Raw genomic sequence first — 13,141 nt, 5'->3', positions numbered from 1 at the left:
CCCAGATAAGCGGAAGAAAATGGATGGATGGATGGATATCTTTGCTTCATCAGAATTACTCCCATCACAGCAGAGGCCTCCAGTACAAAAAGGTTGAGTGTCTTATACCAACTGAACACAAATACCAAGAGCTCCAACAGCTGTGAAATCATCTGACTCAAAACATCACAATATTTACAGAGTAAACTACTGAATTTCAAGTCAAACAAGACTTGTGTTTGGCCTAAAACACAGTACAAACCAGACCAAAGCCAGGATAACATGGAAGTCAGGAGACACCATGCTTTGTTCTTTTTGTTATCAAGGGATGACTGACAGACAACCTCACATCTTACTAAGCTGTGAGAGGTAGGATTAAACTTTCTAGTGTCCAAACCCTGTGTGTTGATCTCATAAGTAAATTATAAATGAAGAAATCTGGTAATAATAGACAGAGTGATGAACATCACTCTTTATCTGCTCTATTTAGGGGAAGTGCAATGTGCACTGTTTAGAGGTCTGCATGAGTGAAACACAGCATCATCCATGGACAGCTGCAGTCTCCAGAAAATGAGCTTGATAGCTAGTGGTTTTCTAACTGTGGTGGACAAGTCATCACATGCATTACATTTTGTGTTCAGCAAATCTCCAGGTTACAACAACACTGCGCTACTACAGCACTTTAGTCATAAACAGGTGGAGCATTTTAGGTCATCATAGTTTCACCCACTCGAACCATATGCACCTGACAGTGAAGGTAGGTAGTCACCTTCTGCTTTGGAGATACAAACCCTAATCTTATGCAAATAAAATATGATGCCAAGAAGCATACTGTAATAGAACAACATACTGACAATCTGTTGAGACAAAAATAAAATCAGGTAAGTAGGCCACTGTACAGGCCAGCTTACCAACTGATTGCTCTCCCATTTACCAAGGTATTCAAGTGATTTATAAGCAAACACAAATATACAGCTACACATACCAAATTTTCAACAAGTATATGATTAAAAAAAGGCATTAATCCTGACGAGAGGAGTTAAAGGTTAATATAGAATGAAAGCTCCCCAGAAGAGTAGGTGTAATTAGAGAGCCTGGACCTGGTAGAGGATCTGTGTCATTATCTCCCACCATGTTCCCTTCAGTAAGAGGGGAGCAGAAGCACAGCACTGCAAATCACTCCGCTGCTGAGTGAAGTATACGTACAACCACAGCACACTTGGGAGGGAGGAGGCAATGAAGCATAAAAGTGTAAACACTATAACTGATCATATGTAATGCTTCCTCAAAATGAAATAACTGCAATCGAAACTTAACAGGACATTGAAGCAACCAGTTTTCAAAGAACAACAACCAAGCAACAAACACATTATGCACGTGCACACGCACACAGTTCCTGGGGAGGGCTCACGTTGATCAAAAGGTTAATAGTTTTGAAAATGGTGACCACATGCCAGCATGCATCATCACAAACCACAAGGATGCAATGACAGTAGGCCTACAGGATGACTGTGCAGACTGGAAGAAGGTGGAGCTACACCAGTAACGCTCTTTGGCCTGTCTGAAAGGATTTTTCACAAAGTCAAACTGAATCCTGGCATTTATGGAAACCTCTGACAGGCCCGTTTCTCTTTGTTTGCAGTGCTTCCTGTAGCGTGATGTGCTCCTTGTGGGCCTTTGCTTCTCTGTCTGAATATGATACATGGTGCTGTTCCCTCACTCTCTCTCATTAATAATGAAACAAACAGCGAGGAGAAAATATATATACGTATATACATACACATACATATAAAAACCTAGAGCTTGGATGCTTTTCACATCAGAGAAGAAAACTACTGTAAATATTATATTATTAATAATTTATTTCTTAACTAGTTTTAATATATTAGTGTGTGTATTGCTCCTCTGGGCCACCACGGTTAAGCCCCCGGTGGGAGAGCTGGCTGGGTAGGAGTTGGCCTATATCAGACGCTGGATATCTATTTCGCTTCTGTCTGTTTATGAGTGTTCTTAAATGATATTGTATTACTATGTTTTTATTGTTGTAGCACTTTGTGCTCTTGAGCTGGAAAGTGCGGTACAAATAAAGATTATTATTATTATTATTATTATTATCCTTAAGGTTATTTGTCAAGTGACATATCACAGCAAGATACTAAACAGATACGTGACATTGGTGGGACACTTTTGACACTTTGTAACCTTTATTTTTTTTGTCAAAGTCATAATTTTGTTGGGTAGTACAGCAATTCAAAGAAGAAATTGTATTTTTTTTTATTGTTTTAAATTGCTGGTAAAGTCCTGTTAATGTAAAATTCAGCATTGAATTGGAGCAGACTGGCAATTCTTCACTTGCTGAAGGACGCTTCAGTAACACAGGTACTCATCAGCATTAAACCCTGTTTGTTTTCTATCTCAGTACTTGATCTTGCCGCCTTTCTCTTGTCACCTGAATCCCACCAAGCAAAATCGATAATATTCCCGCACACTCTTTATGTGTGTGAATTTTTATGTCTCTGCCATGTCGTATTTATTGAATAGGTGGAACAGAAAAGGCATCTCATCCAAACTAATAGAAGCAACAGTCTGTACTACAGCAGGCAGATATAGCGTTTCGCACTCTTCGTCTTCTTTCTTAAGGTCACATACATAGAAAACATCCGTGAAGAACTGGAAAAGAAAGCTACAGTGCTATCCAAGAACATATTAGTTGAGAGAATACTGTAAATAGTTGTATACAGTGAATACAAAGGAAATTATACACAAAGAAGCAAACAAACCTGCCACAAAATAAATAACATCTTTATCTTTTCATGTCTAAACAGTGAGAAAAGCCATGACATCACCATTAAGATTTGACTGGACAACAGCACAACAGTGAGTGAGTCTATGATACAAATGTCATGATGACCAAATAGGAAAGAGGAGTGGGAGACACTGAAAGACTTTTTTTTTCTAGGAGATGCACAATGCAGCCCACAGAGTGACACTCAGTTTAAGACTTTTGACGCATGTAGGCCAACGCTGACAGAGGAATAAAAGAAGTGTTTGAGACAGACACCATGCTATAGCCTCTGCTTGCTGCATTCCTCACACAAGAGGGAACATTCCTGCAGCACTGAACCATAGGAGAGAGCCAAAGGCAGGCAGCATTCATGACACAGTGATTTAACTCTCAGATACACAGCAATGCTTGAGTTGCTTGGTCTGTAAGTTTGAAAATCTGTGGAATGACTTGAAGACTGCAGTCCACAAACGGTTGCCATCAAACTTAACTGAACTTGAGCAGTTCTGCGAAGAAGAGTGGGTAAATATCCAATAATATACAAAGTCTAGATGTGAAAAGTTAGTAGAGACATATCCCAACAGACTAAAGGCTGTAATTAAAGCAAAAGGTGGTTCAACAAAATACTGACACAAGGGGGTGATGATTTTTCCAATTCAGTTAATCTGTTTTTGATTTTTTTTTTCTCTGACATGTTGCTGTTATATCTTTCACTTGGATGTTATAAGTTGCACTAAGTAAATACAGCTGGATAAAACAAAACGGTATCTGTCTTCATTTTAGACTGAAAAGCAAATGTGATTATTTTAAAGGGGGTGGTTTTTTTCTATACCCACTGTATAATTAATATGCAATGTACCTCTTAAATAAATGACTAAACTGTTTACACAATTGATTGAGGTATCCTAGCAACAGATTGCTGCATTATTAAAGTCTTTACTAGCTATACTAACTTTCAAACAACTGGTGCAACCAAATCCTGGGTCAAAGCGCTACTTCTAATCAAATTAGGTAGACCTGACACCTCTAGTTAGAAAAAAACCTCCGGTTAACAAAGCATCCACTACAGGACAACGGTTTCTTACAGACTAATCCTTTGTCTGAAATTGAGATCTGAAGTCTCTAATGGTAACATTCACTGTGTTACATGGACTGAGTCAGTGATGATGTTACACTGTGCTTTAAAAAAATAGAAAAAGCAGCTCTGTTGAAGCAAGTACCCGTTTTCATCTGTTTACATAATATGGGCTCACACCGAGTCAAGAATTGGTGCTGACACTGACTTTATAACTATAAAGTCAATGGATTAAAAAAAAACCCAAAAAAGATATGGTCTTAAAATGATGTGTAACTATCAAAAAGCTAACTTCTAACAAAAACAATACCTTAATAATGGCCTAATGGGGTATTACATTTGTTATATCATAAGAATGTGAACATATGAGGAGCTGACTTGTCTTCACCAAGTTGTACCTTGTGTAAGGAAGGAAGTGATTCAGCAGTTTCAGCTGTCGTCCCCTGTGGTGTGCTACTCTCCTGTTATAATCCTGCTGCTCGTTGTCCTGGGTGCCCTCTCTCAGAGATGACTCAAAGACTTGCGGTCACATACTCAGCATTTCAGACAATTAACATCCCCTAACTTCATCCAGAGTGGCAATTACTGTTAAGCCCCCTCAGTTACATCACTTCACTATCATAAAAAAAAAAAAAAAAAAAAAAAAAAAAAAATCTACATCAGGTGATGATCGTGTGATCTCTATTGAAGCATGTTACTGAGTAGTTCCTGATGCTGTTCAGTCAATACTTTCATCATCTCAGCCAGCGTTCTCCTTGAGCTGCTGTTTCTGGGCTTCATTTCCATTCAGGCTGTGTGGATGACAGAGGCTGTCAGGCTAATGCTCAATGAACATCAACAGCATCCGTGTGCACATTGAACCCACTTAAGGGACCTATGAGAAAACCTGCCCCTGCCCTCCATTCTCTATTCCAGGCTCAATTTGCTGCCTTCTGGCTGCCATCTATGGATCTGAGGCAAATACTGTAGAGTTCACTCTGTTTCATCCAGTCAAGTTGGCAGACTGGCAAAAAAGCAGCCAGACACGGTTCATCACCTTATTTATTATTCAGGACTCAGCATAAAAGCCCTGTCAAGAGCAAGCCCATTGTTTTGATAACAAACAATGAAACTTCCTCAACCATTATTTATATGAAGTTTGGCAGATTAAAAAGTATAATCTCTCTAAGAATGCAGAGTTGCGCTGAACAGGTTCCCTTGTGTTGAGTCATTTCTTTCATGTTCAGCTTGCATCAGGAGTTTCGTTCATCAGCTTTGTGTTGCTTTCTGCAGTTCCCGAATTATTGATGGTGGACTTCAAGCACAAACTGCAACTGTCTTAAAGTTGTTCTGATCACATTTTAGACATTGAGGTTTTTTTATTAAATAAATGTGCAGTTAAATCAACAGCACCAATTACAGACTGCTGAGGAGTTTATCGGCACTAACCAGCTGAAAGTTTGATCCAGACTGCAGAATCAAATCAGTTCACTGACTCAGTATATTAAGAGTGTTCTGCCCATCTGGGCTGATGGTATCATCTGTGTGCTGGACTCCTCTCTGCAGGCTGCCCTAATTTGGCATTTGGACTAAGCAATGACCTGGCACATGGTTTTGCAGTACAGGCTGAGGGAACACAGGGGGGCACAGAGGATTTAGGCAGATAAAAGGGATGTCCAGGATAGTGTAACGACATGGGGACAACCATGTTCCCTTATGGAAGAATTAACCTGTTGGCTGTTAAATCACAGCTAAAGAGGGGAAGGTGAGTTTTAGATTTGCAAACTCAGCAACCGTATGAGTCCTGAAGAGATGACAAGGCTAGTAGATTCTTATACAAAAACACCAGCAACTGAAAACACTAGCAACCAAATACAAGTCAAACAAACCCACATATGCTCTGTCTTGATCACACCTTATAATTTTGTCCCACATCCCCTCTTCACTGTTGAAGATGTGCACAGCTCAGAGTGAGGCTAATTCTATTCACATATTGTACCTTCACATGAAAACTACAGAATAACAAACATATACTGTATTTATAGTGAGTACCTATACTGTTTCCATTCAAATACTAATCTTCAAATCCTCAATTTGTCTGCTCTTCAGGATTTCTGATCACCCAAGTTCTAGAACCCAATAAGAAGAAACACCAGAACTGCTAAAGAGAGACATCTTCTCATCGTATTGCCTGCCAACTGCAGACAAGGCCAAGATCCAAAACCAAAAATACAGGCAACTGTTTTCCTCCTTTCTCTCCCATTCTCCCCCGCTGGTAAGACAGAGGCCAGAGCAGGAGGGGTGGCATTTCATTTACTGGCTTTTCCTAAAACATAGCTTCATGATACAGACAAAGGGCACCTTGAGCCGCATGCTTTACATTTGTCATCAGTCAATAATACACAATGGCCCCAGAGAGGGTGGTGTGAGGCCATGCCATCATAAATCTTCAGAGCCCCACAATAAGCAACACCATTGTCCATCCCTAACTTACCCTTAACTCAAAGCATCTCCAAGTCCAAGACCCAATCAAAGAGCAGATATGTGGCCTGACACACAGCACCTGTGTTGTATTGGCTCTAGTTAAGCAGTGGCTGGTCCAACTGGCTTATAATGGCAGTCACTCAGCTGTTCAACCACTGACACTCTTCTACCAAGACTGTCAAACAAAAGAAGAATACACTACTAACAGACCCACTGAGTTAATAACTATTATCACCAACATCAATACAAGTTCTGTGTTGGTGTAGGAGTGAAGGCAAGTCTACAGGGTCATCAGGTTGGCACCCTCTCACTAACCACTGCCATGGTAAACACTAGTGGTGAGATCATGCCACGGTGCCCATCTCCAGTTGCAAATAGGCCTAAACTGCCCTACTTCTAATGGATCTTTCTCCTTATTAATAAAAATCCCTCCTGGTCACTTTTCTCCACTGCCTTCTAAGCTGTTCTCGTTCTTGAACAAGCCTATTAATCTTCCGCTGCTGCCTTGACTTTACTATCTCTACTGCTGCTTTATTTCTACTCTCCCCAACTACAAACCTTTGCACTCCATATTAATAAATTACAAATCCCATTCACTCTAGCTTCTTCTCAACTGTCCCTTTCAATGCTTCAAGAGCATTTACCAGATCTGAATTAACTGTTGCCCATATGCCCTTCTCACTAGCCCTAGGCCAATTTACTTTGGCTTTTTGCCTGATGTCATTCTCTTTCATTGGCTGCCTACTGTCACCACTCTCCTGACTCTGCTGTTTGGTGCTACCTTCTGTTTCCTCCTCACTGGTAGGGATGCTGATATCCTGCACCTTTGGGTTACTCACCTGTTGTTGGATTTCACCCAACTGACATGATTGACTTCTTAGGAAGCACTCATTAATGTGGGGTCCCTGACCACTATGCTCTTCACCTGCCTCCAAGCACCTTTTCTATCCCTGATGTACTCTAAGGCCCTTGTTGGAAGTCACTTTCCTCCAGCAACAGTGGCATATGTGCAATTGTCTTTCTTTTACCTCTGATACTTGTGCTTCCACTGGAATGCCCGCCCTACTCATTGTCAAATCTGTCACAGCTGCTTTACTTCAATCATCACTTCCCTGCACCTAGGTGGGATTCCTTAATCCTGCAATGAATTTATAAAGGCCTTCAATTGCCTGGCCTGTCACAATCTGCGCTAGGGTCAGCTCTCTAAATCAGGCAGCTGACATCAAATCAATTACCGCATCGCCGGTAGGTAAGCACAATGGCACATCCACAAAGAACTCCAGAAACAGGGCTAAATAAGAACCCACACTGGCCATTGCTCAGCAGTTTGCTGTTCCATCGACTCGGTGCCAGCTCTGCAAAAAGAAGCTTCTAACTGCTTCACCTTCTTTTGGCTTTTCTGTTTGTAATATTCACCAACAAAATGACTGAAAGCTGATCCAGATGAGCTGTGTCATCAGAAAGGAACGTTGCTTCAGGTGCCAGTTTAGAGGAAAGGCCTTCTCATTTCTCTGTTACGTCATTGCAAACAATTTCAGAACTACCACCACAATGGACAAATACAAAGTTATTCCTTAAAAAATTCCTTATCAGCTCCGTTCATGAATATCATAAACACCAACAGCCACGTACTGTGAATTTCAAACAATATGCACTTCCATTAACAGTTAACTGAACATGTGCCATGGGACTTTGATAGACTACAAACAGGAAACCTCATGGTCATTTATAACCTGCTACTTTCCACACAGATTTTGGTATGTTTTATCAAGCCATTTATAACTACTGCTGCTGTTTTAATCATGTGTCTTTACCACCTCTTCTCTGAAGAACTTTTAAATTCAACTGATGCATCTTGTGTAGGGCCCACACATCTGGCAACAGAAGGGACTCTGGATGTGGATGCGATGCTTTGTCAAACCCATCAGCTGTTGACATGCCTGCTTTTTTTCCTGACAGTGTAGACAAACATTTCTAAAGCATCTTTTATGGTGGTGTGACAATGATTCATGACCATGGTAAATACTTAAATGTCTTGTCGTGTCTCATTAACATGTGTACAAATGATTTCACACCACTGTTCTACATACATAAGAGATAAAAACATTCACTTCAATTATAGGACCTTTTTTAAACTCAAGACCCAAAAATTCACTGGGTATATAATACTTTATTAGATTATATCACTGGGTATTAGAAATTAAAAAATTAAAACTGAATATCTCTGGGTTTTGGACTCTGAAAAAATTTCACAATAATCAGACATTCCAAAGATTTTCAGCATCTATTAATACAACGTAATTATAAGGACAACCAATAGGAAACCTTTTCAATTGTTGTTAAAATTGATCTTTTATAAGCCAAAATTAAAAATAAAGGTCCATAACAAAGATATTACAAAGAAAAATAATGTCCAATTGCATACATATGGAGGAGAGAAAGAAGAAAGGAACAAAGGAGGGAATTTCTTTTGACAAGGCTCTCAATCTGTGCTAGACAATACTGATAAATATATATTTTGCCATAACATGGCATAAGAAACAAGTGGAACGATGAGAGAGAAATAAATAAATGAAAAGGAATAAAATGAAATTGAAAATGGGGATGAGAGTACCCGGCCAGGTGCAGGCTGTGAGCCCATCACATTGACAGATGAGGTGGTGTGGAGCTGAAGGTCAGCTCCTCAATGCCTGATGGAATAACAACCAACTGTACAGGTTTAGCCTCCTGACATCTCTCTCTCTCTCTCTCTCTCTCTCTCTCTCTCTCTCTCTGACCATCAGTCACTCTGCAAGTTTGCCACTGAAGAATGAAAGGTGAGAAGCCTGTGGCCATTTTGGCTGCTCAGAAACCTGAGCCAGGTCTCTTCTTCATTTGGGACTGCAGCCATGTGCAAGGAAGCCAATTATTACAAATACTTCAAAACATTCAACTAATGAGCAGTCAAACAAAACAAAACACCCAGAACAATGACAACTCATTTAAGGATATTTTGGGAAATAAAGGTGAATTGCTCACACAAAAAGCAATTCAATTCAGTTCAATTTTATTTGTATAGTACTAATCACAACAAAAGTCATCTCTACAAAGTAAGTTCTAGACCTTACTATTATTATTATTATTATTGTTGTTATTGATGAAAAACCCAACAAATGCCCATTGAGCAAGCATTTGGCGACAGTGGGGAGGAAAAACTCCCTTTAACAGAAGAAACCTCTGAGGCCTTCGGCCTCGACCAGCTAGATGAGTTTTGATAAGTACAAGCATGTAAAAAATCCCACTGTATAGAAGCGTACTCTTACTTTGTGTGAGCTGACTATTACAACCTTTCCCTTACAGCTTTACAGAAGACCAGGCCAAGCCATGATTGCACTTTGCCAAGAGAGTCACGCAAAACAGACACTGCATTATACAGACTAGAGGTACATTATGTTCCGCAGTTAGCTGCACACTGCTCTCTAACACCCTGGAAAGGTATTGTGCAGCAAAAGAAATACTCCTCAGTGGGACATATCTGGGGAAGTAAAGAGCAGCTCTGGAAATGTCAATACTCCGCACCAGTTGTGGGAACATGCTGACTCGACACTTTTCTTTCTCCAGAATGTAGTTCAATAATAAACGGCTTACAATTTATGCAAAAGGCCATCAAAATGCAATGCAGTGCTCAGGTTCAAATGCCAGAATGTGTTAGTTGGGCACAGATTTTAATTAGCCCAGACATGTTTTCTCACAGATCAAAAACAAGACTATTTTCTAACTTAGCTGCTGCTCACCAGCAGGAGCGTAATGTGACCTAAACCCTCTGGTCACTACTGTGTGCTCATAATAATCACAGAGGCTTTTAGCACCTTTCTCTTCAGTTCTTTAAGAGAACTGATCATTTACCACAGACTTGTATGTAATTCTGATAATTCCTACTACGTCTGTGGTTTGGCAGAAAAGACACTGATGTAATAGCCCAGCACTTCAGAAGCAGCAGTCAATTCATGAACGTGACAATACTCTGGTAAACCCCATACTTAGACCTGACCCCAACAATGGACTATGAAAATGCTGTGACTGCAAACATGGTTAAAACGAGAAAAAAGGAATGACGCAGGTATATGTGTGTATGGTAAAGCGCAGGTGGATGGTATATAATCAGAGGAATTTCATCTAAGCCTTACCCAACATTACTGTTGCAAAAACTCCAGTAACAACTGATATGGCAACTCTCCTGTCTTCTGGCATCACAAAGACCAACGTATCATCTTGACAACTAGCTGATAAAACAATTATAAAGTAAAAAAATAATTTACTATGCCAAGGAACACAATGCTGACAGCACCACAGTCAACAACTTAAAAGGCTGCCTGAAGTATATTTCGCTCCATTTCTTTTTTGCTCTAAGAGGCCAACAATGTACAGCATATATATATTATATAACAACTTTTTATATGAAACTCCTATGCCAACATCCACAGATACACTGTATTACACCACAGTGTTAATCAGGCCTGTTACAGCTAAGAAATTGACACCTTCTGCACTCTTTATTACACTGATTTTTTTTTTTATTAAGTATGAAAAGTTTAAGGAATTTAATTTTCTTTATTTTCTATTATGTTTTATGTAAACACTCTGCAGTTGATAACCTTTTTTGTACTTCTGTACCTTCTAAAAAGTTAACAAGAATTCCCTCCCTGATGAACTATTCCTATTCACCCATCCTAAAAAGTGCTGCATTTGACATATATTAAACTGTTCATTTAACAAGGTGACCAAGCCTTCCAATATCCCCTCTGCTGTGTCAGGCGGGTTTCCACACACTGAGTCTGATTATTTTTATTACTTGCACATTCCAGAAGTGATGATTTTGCCTACAAATGGTGTGTTCTGGGTCTGGGTAGTAGTTAATTTGTTGTGTTTTGCTTTCAGCAACAAATTTGTCCAGTTTGAGTGATATCTTCCAAGAAACAAATCAAATCCATTCAAATGTTACAGAGCTGAAACAACTATCACTCATTTAAAGGGTTCCATAAAATTGAAAACTCATTTTAAGCCATTTAGGTCATTTTTCAAGCTTGACAAGTGACAAAAGGTTTCCCAAGTTCCTGCTTCTCAATTGTTAACTCTGTCTGATGTGATAGTAAGAAATATCCTTGGACTTTGGACTACTAGTCAGACAAAACAAGTAATGTGCACACGTCACCTTGAGCTTCAGGAAAATTTGTAGGTATTTACGGATATTTTAAGACCAAAAAATTAATCAGTTAATTGAGTAAATAACCGAAATATTAATCAATAATGAAAATGACCATTATTTCAGCCCTAACATGATACATAACTTTTGATCCTACTTTTAAATCAAATCCTGTTTTAATTTTGATACATTTTTTTCATACATTATGTTGAATTAGTATTATTAACATCACTACCACTGTACTATTGCTTCCATTATTGCTCATGTTATAAACAATCATATTATTGTTAAGGCATTACAAAGAACGTGTAACTACAGTACCACAACAAATTAATCCCTTCAACAATATGTAAAATTAATAACAATGCCCCGCTGAAGATATCAGTAAATCAGTGTACATTTCCAGGATGTAACACTGTTAGCCGTGACTAGCGCTTCAAAACAAAAGCATCAACAAAAACAAAGGGGTAGCTGCTGATTAATGCAATGTAACAGCAGGAACACAAGCTAACGTTAGCAGATGTGTACCAAGCTAGCGACCCACACTCGGCTGATTTGCTAGCTATCTCCAAACCCATGCAAAATAAAATTGGCCGACTGCAGAGCTGACATGGAGTGTGACGCCGTCATGCTTACCTTGGGCTTATACAGCCACTTTCGAAAGCGGTTCATCGTTACCTCGCCACCTTCCTTTGTCACCAGCCTTTCCACTCCTGTACCTGTGTGTCTGGCAGTATCAGCGGTTGGCTGCTAAGCTAGCTAGCGCTGGTAGGTTCCAAAGGGGAAGATGTACAAAACACTATGTATGCTAAGTTGTCCAGAACCTTAAGCTATAACACGGCTCTAAAAGCATACAAAGGAGACGTTCGAAGACAAAGACTTATTTTCATCTTCCCTGAATCTTCAGGTTGGTTCCCTGTCTCCCCCGCTCGGCCACTTTCCAAGTGCCGACGATACAGGGAAACTGAGCACCGACGACTCTGCCGTTCTCTACCCCGTTACTTGATGACAGTCACGTTGACAACATTCACCTCCCACTTTCCCAGGAAATGGTGCCTTCAAGCACTACTTCCAAATAACGTGCTCCCCGATGATTTAAGTAGGAAATATAAACAAAACAGACATCCAAATGGAGGTCTGAATGTCTAAATTCGAGGTCCACTTTATCACTTTTGTTGGAGCGTTAAACAGTATCACACGGTCTTCATCAGCAGATTGCCAACTTAGTTTGTAAGTTGTAATAAGACTGCAGATGTTCAGACTTTCCATGATTCTGAGGCACCACGTGAGGCTGTCTCATGTTTGAAAAAATGGTTTGACAGTTCACCCTTTGAGTACTTTCTGTGATTGAGTTCATTGTTAACAACTTCCATTTTCCATTTTCCATGGCACTTCTAGCTTGACAGCACCCAGGCACAGAATACCCCCTGCCTTAATCTGTCTATAATTATTTGAATATATTTACTTATTTTAGTTTATTAGCCTATCATATACTAATTTCAAAATCTCCAACAGCACTTTAAGGCAGCGCACGGCACGCACAAATAGGCTACGTCACTATATGCTACGTCATTATTATTGTTATGGCAGCTAACAAAGGATGTCACAATGTTAATGTGTATCCGATGAATTAGAATCATGAATTGTTTTTTATATC

The 13,141-nt window shown here is 39.6% G+C and overlaps 1 protein-coding gene across 1 annotated transcript in view; it reads right to left on the bottom strand.

The window, feature by feature from the left end:
• The window catches only part of zfyve28 (zinc finger, FYVE domain containing 28), a 27,196-nt gene extending 14,602 nt beyond the window's left edge, over window positions 1–12,594 (bottom strand). The window contains exon 1 of the mRNA XM_020590956.1: window positions 12,121–12,594. Coding sequence (XP_020446612.1) covers window positions 12,121–12,156 — 36 coding nt within the window. The 5' untranslated portion in view covers window positions 12,157–12,594. The remainder of the gene's footprint in view (window positions 1–12,120) is intronic.
• Between the last annotated feature and the right edge of the window lie 547 nt (window positions 12,595–13,141).

Source organism: Monopterus albus, unplaced genomic scaffold (genome assembly GCF_001952655.1).
Source record: "Monopterus albus unplaced genomic scaffold, M_albus_1.0 scaffold13.1, whole genome shotgun sequence".
NCBI lineage: Eukaryota > Metazoa > Chordata > Actinopteri > Synbranchiformes > Synbranchidae > Monopterus > Monopterus albus.
This window is presented reverse-complemented; position numbering and strand designations above follow the sequence as displayed.